We start from the raw sequence: 20,092 nt of genomic DNA, 5'->3' as shown, positions 1-20,092 counted from the left end.
ATAGATGGGGAAACAGTGGAAACAGTGTCAGGCTTTATTTTTTTGGGCTCCAAAATCACTGCAGATGGTGATTGCAGCCATGAAATTAAAAGACGCTTACCACTTGGAAGAAAAGTTATGACCAACCTAGATAGCATATTCCAAAGGAGAGATATTACTTTGCCGACTATGGGGTGGCAGCAGGGAGGAGCCACCCCTTGCCCGAGGCCAGGGGCAGTGGCCTGGAGGAGCAACCCCACGTTCAAGGAGTGGTGGCTGCTCAGGCGCAGGAGGGCCTAGAGGAGCTATCCCACATTGAAGGTCAGGAAGGGCGGCGGTGAGGAGATACCCTTCATCCAAGGTAAGGAGCAGCATCTGTGCTTTGCTGGAGCAGCCGTGAAGAGATACCCCACACCCAAGGTAAGAGAAACCCAAGTAAGATGGTAGGTGTTGCAAGAGGGCATCAGAGGGCAGACACACTGAAACCATACTCACAGAAAACTAGTCAATCTAATCACACTAGGACCACAGCCTTGTCTAACTCAATGAAACTAAGCCATGCCTGCAGGGCAACCCAAGACGGGCATGTCATGGTGGAGAGGTCTGACAGAATGTGGTCCACTGAAGAAGGGAATGGCAAACCACTTCAGTATTCTTGCCTTGAGAACCCCATACTTTGATAGGATACTGAAAGAGGAACTCCCCAGGTCAGTAGGTGCCCAGCACGCTACTGGAGATCAGTGGAGAAATAACTCCAGAAAGAATGAAGGGATGGAGCCAAAGCAAAAACAATACCCAGCTGTGGAAGTGACTGGTGATAGAAGCAAGGTTCGATGCTATAAAGAGCAATATTGCGTAGGAACCTGGAATGTCAGGTCCACGAATCAAGGCAAATTGGAAGTAGTCAAACAGGAGATGGCAAGAGTGAATGTTGACATTCTAGGAATCAGTGAACTAAAATGGACCGGAATGGGTGAAAAGGTCCGACTAGTCAAGGCTATGGTTTTTCCTGTGGTCATGTTTGGATGTGAGAGTTGGACTGTGAAGAAGGCTGAGTACCGAAGAATTGATGCTTTTGAACTGTGGTGCTGGAGAAGACTCTTGAGAGTCCCTTGGACTGCAAGGAGATCCAACCAGTCCATTCTGAAGGAGATCAGCCCTGGGATTTCTTTGGAAGGAATGATGCTAAAGCTGAAACTCCAGTACTTTGGCCACCTCATGTGAAGAGTTGACTCATTGGAAAAGACTCTGATGCTGGGAGGGATTGGGGGCAGGAGGAGAAGGGGATGACAGAGGATGAGATGGCTGGATGGCATCACTGACTCGATGGACGTGAGTCTGAGTGAACTCTGGGAGATGGTGATGGACAGGGAGGCCTGGCGTGCTGCGATTCATGGGGTTGCAAAGAATCAGACACGACTGAGCGACTGAACTGAACTGAATTTTGCTATGGATTTGGGAGCAAATGTTATACAAAGCACCTACAGTAGGGATTTTAAGTGGTTCAATATAATTATATACAGTAATGGGAGTTACAGAGGAATCTCTTGTTTATCCCCTAATTATGGCCCATGTTGTGTCATATTCAAATTCTACAGATGCCTCTACCTCTGAGGTAGGCCCACACTGGCTTCATTTCCCATTGCATGGAACATTACACTCTAAACAGTAAGAGGAGCTTTCTGCTGCATTTGTTGAAAGAGTAAATTTTCCCAGTCAGTCACTAAACAAAGAAGGTATTATTATTATTCTGTAAGGTAGTCAGCAATGTCCCAGGAGTGGAAGAGTTTATTAAGGAAGATATAGGTTTTCCTTCCTCATGAACATACTTCAAAAACCATTTGGCTTGGTTCATTGAGGAAATACACCCCTTGAGAATACTTGTTCATGAAAATACTTAGATAGACATTGAAAGCTTTGCATGTAATTGTTGCTGACCTTACAAGGACATCTACCTCTGCAATTTAGCATGCCAGAGCCTGTGGTATTGCAGCGTGTGTGTTTATGGAAGGGGCCACCCTCTTGTTATCACTGTGCTGAAGTGAAGGAATAATGTCACGTCTGACTTAGGGCATGGATCAGAGCTGGAATGCAGCCCACAGATACTCCAAAGGGGAGAAGGAGGTTTTGCTGGACATTCTCAGTTGGAGCTCAAGGATTTACCATGTTCTGAGGGTTCTGACAGGTACAGGAGGAGGACTGCCGTCCTAGGAAGGAAGGGAGGGGGTTTGCTGTTTGAGTGAGTTCTCAAATCAACTGTGCTGGAAGCATTTACCTACATGATGTGATTTAATTTTCAGCAAAGCAAGTATGACTCCTTTTTGTTCAGGTACAGAGGTGAAGCTCATGGCAATGAAATAATTTGCCAGTGGTTCAAAGTGCCAGATTAGAACCCACTCCTGAATGGGTCCAAATTAAATTATTTTATCTTAATTGTGCTGCTTTTGACTTGCCAATGTCCAGAAAGTGCAAATTTGGTGAGTGAATGTGCTCAGATCATTCATATGACAGGAAAATGTTTAGTTTCGGTGCTCTGTTATGTTGAGGGAGAAATTTGTCTTTACAGTGGCTCACCAGGTGTCTGGGACTGCTTACTGACCTCCTCCCAACTCACTTTGTTGTGTTTCTTGATCTCTTCCTTGCGTGTGTTAGTTGCTCAGTCATGTCCAACTCTTAGCCACCCTGTGGACTGTAGCCCGCCAGGCTCCTCTGTCCATGGAATTCTTCAGGCAAGAACACTGGAGTGGGTTGCCATTCTCTTCTCCAGGGGATGTTCCTGACCCAGGGATCAAACTCAGTTCTCCCGCATTGCAGGTGGATTCTTTACTATCTCAGATACCAGGGAAGCCCTGTCTCTTCCTTAAGTATTGGTAAAATGGACAGGTATCCAACCGCTGAGAATTTTAGAGGTGTACAGAAAAGACTTTTGAAAATTAGGAAGTGCTTTTAAAATTTCTAGTTTTGTGACTTGAAATAGGCTACATCTCACCCCTTGGTTTTCCTTGTCATCAAGACCGGCAGCACAGTAGCATCTCCAGGAAGCCCCACTTGCAGAAATTCTAGCTCTGTCAGTCTGGAGGGGGCGCCCCGGCAGCAGTCCCTTTGTGAAACTCTGCCACTGATTCTAGAGCGCAGTCAGGTTTGAAACCACTGCACTAGAGGGTGTCTGGTGTCTCTTTTGTTGCTAATATTCTATCATCTTTTGATTCCGTAACCAGCTCTAGAACAGTATCCGATATGTAGCAGGTGCTTAGCAAATGAAAAAGCCTCAGGAAAAGGGTTGTCACAGGGAAAAGAACCGCCACAAAGTCCTCATGCTTTATGCCATGTAAACCAATGTCAAATAATTTCAGGAGTCATTCACTCTGAATTTGGGGTAACATTGGTTGTTACCCCATTTATTTTTGTGTACTGTGGTAAACTAATTATACTGAATTAGCTAAATATACTAGTTAGCTTACTTAGTTATACTAATTATCACACAGATTAATACGAGGTCTCGAGTTGGACTGCCTGGTTCCTATTTCTTTCTTTCCTGCTTTCTTTCTTTTCAGCTGTGCTGGGTCCTCCTTGCTGTGTGGGCTTTGCTCTAATTGTGGCAAGCGGAGACTGCTGTCTAGCTGCAGGCTTTTCATTGTAGTGGCTTCTCTTCTTGGGGAGCATGGGTTCTAGGGCATGCAGGTTTCAGTAGCTGTGGCACGTGGGCTCAGTAGTTGCAGTTCCCAGGCTCCAGAGCATAGGCTCAATTGTTGTGACACATGGTTGCTCCGAGGCATGTGGAATCTTTGAGGACTAGGGATTGAACCCGTGTCTCCTGCATTGGCAGGCAAATTCTTTACCACTGAGCCACCAGGGAATCCCCTCCTATTTCTTCTTTATCATTTCCTACCTCTGTAAATATGGCAAGGTACTCCATCTCTCTGGGGTCTTAGTGTCCTCATCAGTAAAGTGAAGACAATAAATAATATTATTATACTAACTATCTATAGAATTGTTGAGCAGAACAATAAATCACTAGATGTCAAGTACAGAGACCAGTGCCTGGCATGCAGTAATTCTCAAAAGGCATTAGGATTTATGGTTGTGACTGTGGTTGCTATCTTATTCTCCATGTCATCCTTCCAACATCCCTCCCATTCCAGTCCCACCAAAGGTCAGGTGATACATTGTGGAGGAGACAGAAATACTACCATATGCACAATGGTTTTAAAAGTAGCACCACATGAAGCTATCTTGGAAAGGAGGCTACCCAAGTAGCACAGAATAAAAACTGATATTCCAAATAATATTTCTGAATCATCAAAAATGACTGTAGCTACTATATCTATTAAGACAGGGAGCAAATAAATACTACAAAGATTTCTACCAAATTAATAAAAATAAAAATATTTCATTCTGCCCTAATGGAAGAAGTTTCAGATGTCTGGAAAATTCACTCCTGTTTTGAGACCATCTGATGATATGGAATGATATTGAATAGTCTTCAATTCCTGCTATGTGTGAAGCATGTTCTAGATATGTAGTAAATATAAAGACTGTTAAGACATGATTTTTTTTGCTTCATAAGCCTTTCAGTCTAATCAGGGAAATGGCATAGAGATCATAACATAAACACAGAGATAATTAAATATCATATTTTAGAACAATGTAATAGATGTGCATGCTGAGTCCCTTCAGTTGTGTCAGACTCTTTGTGACTCTGTGGACTGTAGCCCACCAGGCTCCTCTGTCCATGGGATTCTCTAGGCAAGAATACTGATGTGGGTTGCCATGCCCTTCTCTAGGGGATCTTCCCAATTGAGGGATTGAACCCATGTCTCTTATGTCTCCTGCATTGATAGGCCAGTTCTTTACCACTAGTGCTACCTGGGAAGCCCAATATAATAGGTATGGCAAAGCAAAAGATGGTATAAACAGAAAGATCTTGTGAGAGAGAAGAGCACAGATCACTGGTTGCCAGACTGGCATGAGAGAGCCAATGGGAAAGACAGGATTAAAACTGGCCTTGGAATAAGGTGATGCTTGGATATCCCAGAACAGTAGCTCTCTGTCAGAGGCAATATTCCCTTCTAGATGTTTTGTACTTTATGGAGACCTATTTGATTGTAACCACCGGGGAAGTTTAAGGGGACGCTACTGGCATTTAGTGGGCATTGGCTGGGATTGTTGCTAAACATGCAGCGTACAGGATAGCTCCCCACAACAGAGTCACCCAGCCCCAGGTGTCCACAGTACTGCAGTTGAGAAATCCCATTTTGGAGCTAGAAATCAATAGCTGAAAACCCTCAGGACATCAAGAAGCCCAGGTCACTGTAACAAGCTGGAAAACTGTGGGCAAACTGGTTAAGCTCTTGGTCATCTCAAAACAAGGCTGTTTCTGGGTGGAAATTGAGCATCCCTACTTGAATCCTGAGCTGAGGCAACATGATTATGTTTATAGACTCAAGAGACTGAGCAAATTGAATGAGCCTCTTGAAGAAAGATTTCTGTTCCTTAGCTGTCTCTTTTCATTTAATGACAATTTTGAGGGATAAAAGTTAATAGTGTAAGATGCCAGACTGAAATAAATATTAACATGCAAGAACTTTAGAAGTAGCATTTTGTATCAAAACTCTCATTCAGAAAAAAAAAGATCTGTATCTAGAAAAATACCCACCTAGTTTATGCAAAATTATGCTTGTATTGAGCAAGAAAAGCACAGCAAGTAGCTTCTGTAAGTTTTGATCTGTTGGCCCCAAATTGCACTTAGAGCATGTCTTTTCAGGTGAAACAAACATTTATTCCAATAAAAGGAAGCACTGTGATCTTTGTTATTTGCTATGTATTTCTGGGTGTGCAGTGCCTCTGGTTAAGGTTTTCTGTGTTTACTAATCACACAGACCTTAGGGAGGTGACAAGTTGTTTTTCAAATGCAGCCAATTTTGTATCTAACGTCTGAGAATGGCTTCTAACCAAGAAAATCATAGCAGTGGAAAGTTGAGCTTGTACCTGTATGAATAATGAGGAATTATTAAAAAACATATTTGAATCATCTCCATTTATGAAATAAGTTAATCAATGACAGCATTTATTTACAAAATATATCCAATGAGCGTTTTTTTGTATGAATTATCAGGGGTCCCAGAATGGACCTTAGAAATATTTCAAGTGTTCTCAGGTTAATCAGATTCTGAAAGAAATATTTGATTCTCCAGTCCTACCATCCAAAAAAGTGAAGTGTACTGCTTTAGAAAAATTAATTCGTATGTTTAAAATCTATCACCCCTTCACACTGCCTCCTCCTTCTGGTGACGTAAGTACTTCTGCACTGATGCTCAAGGTGAAGATCCCCCCTAATGCTGATTCTAGCATGCTGATTCAAAACTTCTCATAAGAGATGAAAATAAAACAAAAGTCAAAAAGATCTTTAACATTTTCCGAGGAAATATATATATCTTGATGCACAAGTTCCCCAACTTAGCTCAGTGGGCAGGAGAACCTCAATCAACCTTTCTTGACTCAGCCGGTATGTGTGTGGGCAGCTCAGCTGGCAGTAGGATACAGGATGGGGAGTTAGCACCCTAGGCTGAATGGGGGGAAATAGTACAGTCAAGGTGAAAACTGGCACCTCTTTTTAGTCCTTATGTTTTCCCTTATGATGGTTGTCCTCATTTGAAAATTATTTGGCCTAGGGGAAATGAGAAAAAAAAAAGGACTTACAAGGTTCTGTATGTGTTTATGTGTGTGCATGTGTGTACGCCCTCTTAATAATGATGCTGAACAGATGATCTCTAAGGCACATTCCATTTCTAAAATGGTGTGATTCTGAAAGTATTTAAGTGACTTCTTAGACGAGTGCTCTTTGAAATAGAAGCTGATGATTCATGTAAATAACAAGTATAATATTTTGATGTGGCTCACAGTTTCACTAGTCACTGCCTAATATTTTTGATAATGAATTGTTACAGAATTGGGGATGTTTAAAGAAGTGCACGTGTGCAAAGTCGCTTTAGTCATGTCTAACTCTTTGCAACACTGTCCCACCACGCTCCTCTGTCCAGTCAAGAATGCTAGAGTGGGTTGCCGTGCCCTCCTCCGGGGTATCTTCCTGACCCAGGGATCAAACCCACATCTCCTGCATTGGCAGGCGGGCTCTTTACCACTAATGAGACCTGGGAAGCCCCAAGGTAAAATACCCATCACAGATTGTATCAGAGGCAGACTTTTGCTTCAGGAGAAACAATTAGCTGGAATTCAGGAGGCTGGGATGTTTACCATTAGATTCTTGACCTTTACCAGTCAAGCAGACTGATCCTCATATGTAACTGTATTTCTCACGTCTTTCCTTTGTTCTTGCTTCTTGCTTTTCTTGCTTTGTTCTTGTTGCTTGTTCTTGCTTTGTTCTTTCCTTCTACTTAAAACATGCTGAAATTTTCATTCCATCCACTCTACTAAAATTCTGCACGTCTTCCATGATCCCTCTCCAGCCTTAAGAATCTGTTTTTGAGCTTAATTCACTCCAAGGGAAAAGATAATATTGGGTTGGCCAAAAGTTCATTTGGATTTTTCCATGACGTCTTACAAAAAAACCTGAATGAACTTTTTGACCAGTCTAATACATTTAAGAAATTTAGTTGCTACTAACTACAGCCTTTACATGTAAACATTTTTACCTTATTGAGGTATAACTTATATACTGTAAAGTTATTTAGTAAATTTATAGGATTATGAAACCCTCACCACGATCCACTTCTAGAACTTTCCCATCTTTCCCCACATTTCCCTCCTATTTATCTGCATTCAGTCCTCACTCCTACATCTCCAGCCACAGCCACATCTGTCTCTGTAAGTTTGCCTTTTCCAGAAACTTTATAAATGGGTCGCACAATATGTAGTTTTTGTATTTGGTTTCTTTCACTTAGCAAAATGTATCTGAGCTTCATTGCTGCTGTCACATGCATCAGTAGTTTGATACTTTCAACTGATGAACAGTATCCCATTGTATGAATATACTACATTTTTCTTGTACATTTACCAGTTGTTGAGCATTTGGATTATTTCTAGGCTTTGGCTATTATGAATAATACTGTGATAAACATTCACATGCCAGTCTTTGTGTTTTACTTCTCTTGGGTAGATTTCTAAGAGTAGAATTCATGAATCTCATGAGGTCATAGTTATAAGAAGCTGACAAACTGCTGTCCAATGTGGCATTATTATTTTACACCCCCACCAACTACATATGAGGGTTTCAATTTCTCAGAATCCTTGTTAATACTTGATATTGTCTGTCTTATCTATTACAGCTATTTTAGGGGATATATAATAGTATCTTATTGTGGTTTTATTTGCATTTCCTTAATGATTAATTACATTGAGCACCTTTTCATGTGCTTATCAGCCATTTGTATATCTTTCATGAAGACTTTCTATTCAAGTTCGTTTGTTTCTTTGTAATTGGGTGGTTTGTCTTATTATTGAGTGTAAGACATCTATGTATATTCTGGATATAAGTCCTTTATCAGATACATGCTTTGAAAATATTTTTTTCAGCATGTGACTTGTCTTCTCTTCTTTAAAACAGCATCTTTGGAAGCACAAAAGTTTTTAATTTTAAAAGTGGAAGTGTTTAGTCACTCAGTCGTTTCTGACTCTTTGTGACCCCATGGACTGTAACAGCCCAAGGAATCTGTCCATGGGATTCTCCAGGCAAGAATACGGGAGTAGGTAGCCATTCCCTTCTCCAGGGGATCTTTCCAACCCAGGAATCAAACTCAGGTTTCATGCATTGTAGGCATATTCTTTACTAACTGGGAAGATCTTTTTAATTTTAATGAATATCATTTATTATTTTTTAGGTTTGTGCTTTTATTATCATATCCAAGAATTCTTTGCCACCCCCATCAGAAAGACTTTTTTCTTATTTTTTTTCTAGAAGCTTCATAATTTTAACTCTCACATTGAAATCTATAATCCTTTTTGAGATTTTTTGATATGGTTTGAGATAAAGATCAGAGTTCAACTTTGCATACTTGAAATCCAGTTGTCCCCACATCGTTTGTTAAGAGTATTCTTTTCCCATTGAATTGCCTTGGCATCTTACATACATTATTATTTAGGTCCTCCCCTAACTCTATTAAATAGTTGTTCTTTTCATAATTTCATAATTAAGTTTACAGACACAAATTTTAACTAATACACTCAACATCATAGCCAATAGATGGAAGAACTAGGATAGGAGTTCTGGTTTACTCAAGAACAAGATCTGTCTTACTAAAATTTCCTTCCATGTTGTTTATTCCAACATCAAACTGTAAGTTTCTTGAGGTTCAGTTCAGTGCAGTTCAGTCACTCAGTCGTGTACAACTCTTTACGACCCCATGGACCACAGCACTCCAGGCTTCCCTGTCCATCACCAACTCCTGGAGTTTACCCAAACTCATGTACATTGAGTCAGTGATGCCATCCATCCATCTTATCCTCTGTTGTCCCCTTCTCCTCCTGCCTCAATCTTTCCCAGCATCAGGGTGTTTTCAAATGAGTCAGCTCTTCGCATCAGTGGCCAGACTATTGGAGTTTCAGCTTCAGCATCAGTCCCTCCAATGAACACCCAGGACTGATCTTCGGAATGAACTGGTTGGATCTCCTTGCAGTCCAAGGGACTCTCAAGAGTCTTCTCCAACACCACAATTCAGAATCATCAATTCTTCCATGTTCAGCTTTCTTTACAGTCCAACATCCATACATGACTACTGGAAAAACCATAGCCTTGACTAGACATACCTTTGCTGACTAAGTAATGTCTCTGCTTTTTAATATGCTGTGTAGGTTGGTCATAACTTTCTTTCCAAGAAGTAAGTGTCTTTTAATTTCATGGCTGCAGTCACTGTCTGCAGGGATTTTGAAGCCCCAAAAAATAAAGTCAGCCACTGTTTCCCCATCTATTTGCTATGAAGTGATGGGACTGGATGCCATGATCTTAGTTTTCTGAATGTTGAACTTTAAGCCAACTTTTTCACTCTCCACTTTCACTTTCATCAAGAGCCTCTTTAGTTCTTCTTCACTTACTGCCATAAAGGTGGTGTCATCTGCATATCTGAGGTATTGATATTTTTCCCGGCAATCTTGATTCTAGCTTGTGCTTCCTCCAGCCCAGCATTTCTCATGATATACTCTGCATATAAGTTAAATAAGCAGGGTGAGAATACACAGCCTTGACATACTCCTTTGCCTACTTAGAACCAGTCTGTTGTTCCATGTCCAGTTCCAACTGTTGCTTCCTGACCTGCATATAGGTTTCTCAAGAGGCAGATCAGGTGGTCAGGTATTCCCATCTCTTTCAGAATTTTCCACAGTTTATTGTGATCCACACAGTCAAAGGCTTTGGCATAGTCAATAAAGCAGAAATAGATGTTTTTCTGGAATTCTCTTGCCTTTTTAATGATCCAGTGGATGTTGGCAATTTGATGTCTGGTTTCTCTGCCTTTTCTAAAATCAACTTGAACATTTGGAAGTTCCCGGTTCACATATTGCTGAAGCCTGGCTTGGAGAATTTTGAGCATTACTTTACTAGCATGTGAGATGATTGCAATTGTGTGGTAGTTTGAGCATTCTTTGGCATTGCCTTTCTTTGGGATTGGAATGAAAACGGACCTTTTCCAGTCCTGTGGCCACTGCTGAGTTTTCCAAATTTGCTGGCATATTGAGTGTGGCACTTTCACAGCATCATTTTTTAGGATTTGAAATAGCTCAACTGGAATTCCATCACCTCCACTAGCTTTGTTGTAGTGATGCTTTCTAAGGCCCACTTTTCTTCACATTCCAGGATGTCTGGCTCTAGTTGAGTGATCACATCATCATGATATCTGGGTTGTGAAGATCTTTTTTGTATAGTTCTTCTGTGTATTCTTGCCACCTCTTCTTAATATCTTCTGCTTCTGTTAGGTCCATACCATTTCTGTCCTTTACTGAGCCCATCTTTTTTTTCTTGACGAGATCTCTAGTCTTTTCTATTCTATTGTTTTCCTTTATTTCTTTGTACTGATCACGGAGGAAGGCTTTCTTATCTCTCCTTGCTATTCTTTGGAACTCTGCATTCAAATGGGTATATCTTTCCTTTTCTCCTTTGCTTTTCTCTTCTCCTCTTTTCACAGCTATTTGTAAGGCTTCCTCAGACAGCCATTTTGCTTTTTTGCATTTCTTTTTCTTGGGGATGGTCTGGCTCCCTGTCTCCTGTACAATGTCATGAACCTCCATCCATAGTTCACCAGGCACTCTGTCTATCAGATATAGTCCCTTAAATCTATTTCTCACTTCTACTGTATAGTCACAAGGGATTTGATTTAGGTCGTACCTGAATGGTCCAGTGGTTTTACCCACTTTCTTCAATTTAAGTCTGAATTTGGCAATAAGGGTTACATCACTTTTTCTTATCTTGGCATCATAATCTAGGACAGTACTTCTTATCTGAGGGTCATGCTACGAAACCTTCAGTTGATTTAAGTGGTAAAGTTGTGTGAGTAAGTAACGACTCTGTAATGTAAATGACTTTTTCTCTTTGTTATGTCTGTGTTTACCGTTGATAAAACTAGACTTTCATTTTAAAGTAAACTTTTTAAAGAAATAACTACTCACTGTCTATGAAGTATTCATTTTGTATGAAACTGAACTTCAGTAGAAACTATGGTGGATTGAGAATGTGTTTTCTCATATTTGGCTATAAGGAAGTGACATAGAGTGGAACGTGGGTATTTTCAGGGAGTGATAAGAGCATTGGCTTGGGAGCCAGTGGGTCCTCGTCATGGTTCTACAGTAACTTGTTATATGACCTTGAGCACATCAGTGGCTCCCTCCGCACCACAGTCTCCTCCCCTGGGAAACAGCAGATGTGGACCAGGTCACCATTATGATCCCCCCCCCCCCCCATGATATGCTTCTGTTATATTATACCAGCTACTACTGTAACATCCTATTATGCTCTGATGACCCATCAGTGGCTTGTTTTTTTTTCCCCCCCAGATTGCAGCGAGAATCTGTTTCACTGTCACACAGGCAAGTGCCTTAATTATAGCCTGGTGTGTGATGGCTATGATGACTGTGGAGATCTGAGTGATGAACAAAACTGTGGTAAGTAACATTATTTCCCTAAAGGTTTTCATTTAAAATTATAGGGACTTTTCATCAAAATCCTGTAGTTCATTGTTAGTGTGGTTAGTGAGTTAAATCACAAAATGATTGGTTTCTTAATTTTCAGGAAAGAACAGGCTTTTTCAATTACTAGTCTGCCATATCTTATGTGTAAATGTAATATTTCTTGGGTAAAGTCATACTAAGGAAACACAAGAAGTGGAATGGAAATGGGAGTTAACATGTTTTTGTCTCTTTGAAAGTGTTTGTTTCTTCTCTGGTTGGAGTCAGTGGCTCATGGTTAGATTCTGAGCTCTTGAGAAAAACTCTGCTTGCAGTTCTCGATCCTTTTGTTATATATAACCAAAGACCTCGCCTGTATTTGATTGCCATGCACTACAGGGCGACTTCTGCTGTGGACACATCAAGGGTTCGTTTTACGTTCAAAAGCTCATCTTATCTTTTAAAAAAGGAATCCACATACTAGTTGTACGTTTGTACCCGTAAACAACATCTTTCCAATACAGCCCACACCAGCCCCTGCTAGCCAGTTGTCTTTATGTTGTACAAATTCAGCTTTTTCCACATGTGATATACAGTATTTTTCTCTAACTTATCTCATTTAGCATACATTTACACAACATTTTATGTCAATTATATCTCAGTTAAAAAGAGGAATGAACCTTTTAAAGTTGTTGTTGTTTAGTTGCTAAGTCATGTTCAATTCTTTTGTGACCCTGTGAACTGTAGCCCACCAGGCTCCTTTGTCTATGGGATTTCCCAGACAAGAATACTGGAGTGGGTTGCAGTTTCTTTCTCCAGGGGATCTTCCCAACCCAAGGATCGAACCCATGTCTCCTGAATTAGCAGATGGATTTACCACTGAGCCACCACATTTTAAAGAACTGGGTTTGATTCTGAATGTCCTCTCCTGAATTATTAATAAAACCAGCTGAATTCTTCTTGCTTGTTTACCATTTTGACTTTGTGATTAGCTCTCAAATTTTTGGTAGTGTATAATTTAGTGACAGAAGAACTTTCTAACTTGTACTGGCACTATGAGCCATACATTCCAAGTGTTTGTCATGTTGGTTCTCTCCATCTTCCTGAGTGCTTGCTTCCTCCAGATTGCAACCCCATAGAGGAGCATCGCTGTGGAGACGGGCGCTGCATTGCCATTGAATGGGTGTGTGATGGGGACCACGACTGCGTGGATAAATCCGATGAAGTCAATTGCTGTGAGTGCCCTGAAGGTTTTCATCTTGTTCATTTTCCCACTTCTGTCTGTTTAGTCAAATACACTCAAGGTTCACTATCTAAACAGTGCATTCTTACACTTTGGTCCTGGCCTATACAGATGATAATTGAATGGTATGATGACAGTAACAGTGTAGTATAACTGATGTCTGAATTTCTTTCCCCAAAACTCAAAGCCTGACTTGGCCACTCTGGCCAAGCAGGTGGCTGTTTTCTCTCACATTACCCACAAACCTTCTTTTGTGACTTTGTCAAAGCAGATATTCTCCCCAGAGACTGGGAACTTTCTGTCTGCAAACAATATATTAGCAGTTAAGCAAGAGCCTCCACACATGCTCACCATTTGTCAGAGAGCATAGTGAGAACTGACAGAGAGAAGAGAGCCTTCAGGGCTGATGGAGTTACACAGAGTGTGTGATGATATTATTACTTCAGAGCCTGTCTTATTTCTGGTGAGTATATCTGGAGAAAACCAAAATTCAAAAGGGTACACGTACCCATATATTCATAGCAGCAGGCCCGGGTTCGATCCCTGGTTTGGGAAGATCTCCTGGAGAAAGAAATGGCAGCCCACTCCAGTATTCTTGCCTGGAAAATGTCACAAAGAGTTGGACACGACTGAGTGACTTCAAGACACGGAAGCAACCTAAATGTTCCTTGACAGATGAATGGATAAAGAAGATGTGGTCTGTGTATACTGTAGAATATCACTCAGCCATAAAAAATGCTGAAATAATGCCATTTGCAGCAACATGGATGGACCTGTAGATTATCATACTAAGTGAAAGAAGCTAGACAAAGGTAGACAAGTAGCGTATGACATCACTTATATGTGGAGTCTAAAAAAATTACACAAATGAACTTATTTGCCAAACGGAAGCAGACTCACAGACACAGGAAAAAAATTTATGTTACCAAAGGGGAAAGAAAAGGAAAAATAAATTCGGACTTTGGAATTAACATAGACACACTGCTGTATATAAAATAGATAACCAACAAGGTCTACTGTATAGCATAGTGAACTATACTTAATATTTTGTAGTAACCAATAGGAATAGGCACATATACATGGATGTATAACTGTGCTATATACCTGAAACTAACTATTATAAATGAAGCATACTTCAATTGTTTTTTTTTTTAAAAAGACTCTTCAGGTAGCTGTTATACTACCTAATAAAATCTAGTATGGCTTGCCACATTTTTTCCCTAGAAAGTATATTATACTCGATAGGGAATAATAAAATGATTAAATAGAAGCTAAAGAAGAGTGATATTGACCTGAAAGAGTTAATGCGGTGTATTTTATGCATATTCAAGCTAATTAAACTTTTTATTCCATCTTTTACTGTCTAATAAAAGTAGAAACAGTGGCTACATATGAGATTAGCTGTTTAATTTGCTTGTAATTTAAGGCAAAAATAGAAATGTAGGTTGCGTGGCTTTTATTTTGACATAAGAAAACTCATTTAAATTAATTAACAAACACTATGCCCAGCTTTCCTCTTTCCTGAATTATATTTGAACTGGTATATCATCTGAATCCTGAGTGGACACTGTGGAACAGGATGGACTGTATTTTGATGGATCTTGGAAAAGCAAGAACATGGTGCTTATGTGTGTATGTAGACAGCAACTCAGTGAAGGCTGAGGTCACATGATACAGGGGTTTCTGATGCTTTAAAAGACAATAGGGACAGAATTAAGACAACCAGTTCCTGGAAGGTTAATGGTCACTAGATCATCCTTTTAAATATCAGATGTCATAAGCAAGTTTTGAAATAAAGTGTTTATTGTGGGGTAGGTATAATGCATTAGGTCAGGTTGGTGCATTAGGTTAGGTTGGTGCAGAGTGAAATGCTGGGGCTTAGGGTTAGAAAATCTTCCTCCATATTCTGGCCCTACTTTTCAACAGCCTTGAGAATATGACACACACACTGAAGTCTCTAAGCTTCAGTTTCTTTATTCTAAACTAGGTTGATAACTTGCACTTTACAAATTTGTTATGAGGATTTGAGATTAGATATGTTAATACTCCTAGCACAGCTATTGCCACAAAGTAAACCTTTAATAAATTGTAGTTTTCATATCATTGGTATAACTGCTTGTTGTTTAGTCGCTAAGCAACATCCGATTCTTTTGTGACTCCATGCACTGTAGCCCGCCAGGCTCCTCTATCCATGGGATTTCCTGGGCAAGAATACTAGAGTGGATTGTCATTCCCTTCTCCAGGGGATCTTCCTGACCCAGGGATTGAACCCGCGTCTCCTGCATTGCAGGCAGATTCTTTACCAATGAGCCACCTGGGAAGTCCAGTATAACTACTACCATTGTTAATACTATTTCACTTATGCAGTGATCTAGAAAAGGTTAGTTTTAAGCAAGTGCTACTTAATAGGGTAAGAGAAATTCCAGATAGAGAACCTTGCATTCCAAGAACACTTGGGATGAAAAAACTTAATGACACATTCATTCATTTGGGCAGAACATTCAGATGTTTAGAACACTTCATTTCTTGGTGATGCCAGATAAACAGGAATCATGGATATAATCCGCACACTGAAAGAAATACAGATAATTAAAATGCATGTTATTTTGGTGTTCCCTAGCATGTCACAGCCAGGGGCTGGTGGAATGCAGAAATGGACAGTGCATCCCCAGCACTTTCCAGTGTGATGGAGACGAGGACTGTAAGGATGGAAGTGATGAAGAGAGTTGTGGTGATGGTAAGTGTGTGTTCCAACCCCAGAAACAGTCTTTCCTTGGGAGCAAAACAAAACTTTGGAAGTTACCTAGTGCTTAAAGGATTCCCACAGAAATAGTTTCAGATTGCCTAATGCACTGGTCCCCACAGTTCCGGTCAGCCAGAAACCGTTTTCTGTGGTAAATACAAATCTCAGGCAACTTACACTGAAAACTCATTCCTAAGGGTAAAAAATAGTGGTTAAACACTTAAACAGCACAGGTAGATTCAGTTAGCTGTTTTATGGGGAAACACTACAATAAAAAGAAAAGTGTAGCACATACTATTCAGTTCAATTCGATTCCAGTTAGAAGGAAATGGCTTCTGAAATTGAATGCAATGGCTTCCAAAAATAACCATGTGCAGAGAAGCCATTTAATGCCTCCCATTGCCAAACAATATGCTGGAACACATTTTAAAAGCAGTCTTATTATCTGTGAAGCCCTCAAAGAAAAAGTAAGTCAAATAAATTGGTTTTCTGTTGGAAAAGAAAGCTCTACCCTGATTGTCTTAAGCCTCAGTTTGTGTAGAAGTATCTCTCAGTACAGGGCTAGTGGTATCTTTTGACTTAAAAACCACTACGTTTGTCTACAAGTCTTACTTGCGTCTTACTAACATAGCCTTGTTGTTAGGAATGTGGAGGTTGCCGCTCAGCTGCCTGGGTTCAGACCCCAGCTCCCACTTACTCCCTGGTTGACTTTGGGCCAGTAATTTAAGCCTGTTACTTCTCAATTTCTATATCTGTAATCTCAGAATAATGATAACTACTTCATAGAGATGACATGTGTTGAGTACTCCATAAATGTAAAGATAAGCTATTTTCTGTGGCTGGTACCTGAAAGCCTGTCATAGGCTGTGTGTATCCCACATCAGCTAATGAGCTTGGTCACCTGTAACTAAATTAGATTTGCCGTAATGAGTATTGCTATTAGAATAGTTTTAATGAGAATGCATTGTAGACCAAAAGAGAGAGCCTTTTAATCACAGATTTATTCCATAAAAAACTAGATAAGGATAGCTTTGTTTTACCAGTTTTGAAAATTCAGAAGGAAATCCTTTTCTGGCCTTGAGTTATTCCATATCAGCCAAGAAGCTCCCTTTAGATCAAATAGTTCTTTCTCTCTACATAATTCAATGCTGTTTGAAATAATTTTGTATTCTTTACTATGCAGTGGCAGGATTTGCCAGTATTTCTTTATATCTGTGAGATTCAAGAAAAATCACATGATAAAATATAAAAAAAAGGAAAGTAAAATTGTAGTGAATTTAGATTATTCACTCTGCTAAATTCAACATACTAAAAGTATACTGTGGTGCTTGGAATTCAGTGGCAAGCAGAACAGCTCATGGGGCTGGCAGGCTTCTGGGAGAGAGAGGCGTGAAACAGTAGGTCTGGTAACCAGGGAGGGATGCAGGCCAGGAAGGAAATTCAAGGTGCTAGGATTTGTTATTATGGATGCATGTCCTGGTAAAGGGCTTCTGGGAAGCTGCCCTGAAGAGGACGTATTGGAGCTATCTGAAGAATGAATGGAATTAGCAAAGGATACTGGGACTGGAGAAAGCCTTTCAGACACAGGGAACCGCTTGTCCAAAGGCCCCAAGGTGGAAAGAGCAAGGGAGCATAGAGGAGTGGGAGAACGCCATTGTCTTTAGAGAGCTGAGAGTGAAGGGCAGCGAGTTACAACACAACAGAGTCACTGTCAGCAGTAATCACTGACTGCTTATGGTCGGCTAGGCTGGGAGGAGGGCCGGGATCGCTTCTCCCAGGGCTTGGAGCCCTATTCAAGATAGAGGCCTTTACAACCCTCAGCTTCACTCTCAGCCTTCCTGTTTAGTCTCCCTTAACTAAGGGAGTGACTCCAATACATCCTGCTATTGGCTTGGGAAACCCATCCTTCCCTCTTACCCCAGCTTATCCCATCTGCCTAAAAACTCCTCTGAGAAGCTTTCTTCTTACTGCCCTAATTTGCTTTTACTGCTTTTTACATGTATCTTCAGGGAGCAATGATCATATGGCATTATAAGATTTCGTTCATGAAGATATCCCTAATTAGAGTTGAAACTATCAGACTTTTTTAATCTTTTAATGCTCAGTGCCTTGCTGGCAAACTAAGTTGTCACATAGCAAGCACTTAATATGGGCTCAAATAATGAATGCATGGTGTCTGAATAAACATTTTTTAAAAGAGACTAATATTCATGGAACTTAGCCTGACTTACCTTGCAAAAAAACCTTTTATCTGCTAAATATTGAAAAAAAGGGAGCGATATCTCTTTTTTGCATGGCTATGATATATAGTGTTGTTCATTAATGGTACTAGAAGGGAGAGAGAGTCCAGTATACTAAATATTATATTTAGAATTATAGGTAAGATTGTAGATATAACTTAGAATTCTAGATAAGAAACTCCAGTATAATAAATATTGTCAGAATTATAGGTAAGAATGATTGTTATACTGTTATTTATATTTAAAAATGCCTTGCAAGATATTGTAGAGTCCAGATGATGTGTCTAAAAATAATTGACTATAATGGGGGCAAACGAGAAAGAGAATGGGCAGTAATTTATTGCCTTTTCCATTTATCTACAAATGACCAGGAAATCAATGGGAAAAGCAGTTTTCTCTCCATGTACCTTAAGGAAAAGCCATTAGGCTGACATTACTGTTGTCATTCATTTGGAAACAAGAAACCTAATTCTCAGGTCATTGCAGCTGGGGCAGTGCTACTTTCCAGAGACACACCAAAAATATGGATAACAGCTGCTTACAATCCTGCCATGATAAAGTACCCTTATTATATTGATGTTGATGCCCTATTTATTATTAAGGAGAGCATTTTCCTTAGAGGGAAGACTAGAGCTGGGATCAAATGAGACTTTAAAATATTGGCGCTTCCCTCAAATTACTTGAGTTTTCTTTTGTCGTCAGCTGTATGCACCCGTGTAAATACGGGTGCATATAGTTTTTTCATTAAAAACTATAACAACCTATCTTTAAAGGATGGATTGCCCTTTAGTTTCTTCATTCCTGAAGAGTCCTTCTGGAATAACAGTGTTGTAATTAGCTGCAGGAAAATTAATCCAGAAAGTACCTACTCAGCTTGTGTTCAATATTTTTGAAGACGCTGGAAGGAAATTAGAGTTGTGTCCTTCCTCAGCTCTGGATCCTTCAGACACTAGTGCTTAGAATTTACTTACGGATGCTAATGAAAGTGAATGCGCCTTTCTCTCTTCTGTAGGTCAGACTCTATGTCGAGAAGGAGACCAAAGATGCCTCTACAGTTCTTGCCTTGGTTCATGTGGTGGTAACTCTCTTTGTGACCCCAGCAACAGTGTGAATAATTGTAGTAAGTACAGCCTCTGACAAATGCAATCACTCTGTCAGGATATGCATTCAATGTTTTCCTTTCTCATTTACATTAAAATGCTGAAGTCTGGAATCCCTCCAAAATATGTATATGCATATATTTTTTCTTTTTTTTTTTAAAAAAAGGTTGCATGTGGTAGCAGAAAAGAAGCAAAGTGGTCTTAATTAACTGAAATCATAAACAAATGTGTCACTGTGAATGGGCTATAAATCCATGTTGTTTAATATCATTGGCATGACTTTCCACTCAGCATCAGCTCCTATATATTATTTTCCTGGCCCCATCTGCAGGCAGATGCTATCGTTCTTCCTTTTTAAAGCCCAGCCTCAGAAGTAGAAACTTTATCTGAGAAGCAGATATAAAATTCATCTAAACAACCACATAAAATTTTGGCGGTCTGTTCTTGCGATAAAATGTATTCTCACCCTCCCAGGAACTTTGCTGACCTAGAACAATCTTGTGGCTGTTGTGTTCATTTGTGTTGGTGACAGGGGAAAGGCTCCAAATGGTGTAGACAGGTGGCTTTCTCCAAACTGGCTTATGAGGAGGGATAATTAGGGGAAGATGGAATGGGCAAGGTGAGCAGAAAGACTCTCCCGGGGAATTTAAAATGAATCAGAAAGTCCCCAAAGGCCCTG

The 20,092-nt window shown here is 40.1% G+C and overlaps 1 protein-coding gene across 1 annotated transcript in view; it reads left to right on the top strand.

The window, feature by feature from the left end:
• Positions 1 to 20,092, top strand: part of CORIN (corin, serine peptidase) — a 233,592-nt gene that overhangs the window by 134,487 nt on the left and 79,013 nt on the right. Inside the window, exons 7-10 of the mRNA XM_068974946.1 lie at positions 11,977 to 12,084; positions 13,212 to 13,322; positions 15,951 to 16,067; positions 19,326 to 19,433. Of these exons, the coding sequence (XP_068831047.1) occupies positions 11,977 to 12,084; positions 13,212 to 13,322; positions 15,951 to 16,067; positions 19,326 to 19,433 (444 nt within the window). The remainder of the gene's footprint in view (positions 1 to 11,976; positions 12,085 to 13,211; positions 13,323 to 15,950; positions 16,068 to 19,325; positions 19,434 to 20,092) is intronic.

This window comes from Capricornis sumatraensis, chromosome 7 (assembly GCF_032405125.1).
Source record: "Capricornis sumatraensis isolate serow.1 chromosome 7, serow.2, whole genome shotgun sequence".
Classification (NCBI taxonomy): Eukaryota; Metazoa; Chordata; class Mammalia; order Artiodactyla; family Bovidae; genus Capricornis; species Capricornis sumatraensis.
Note: the sequence above shows the minus strand (reverse complement) of the source record. Positions and strands in the feature narration are given on the sequence as shown.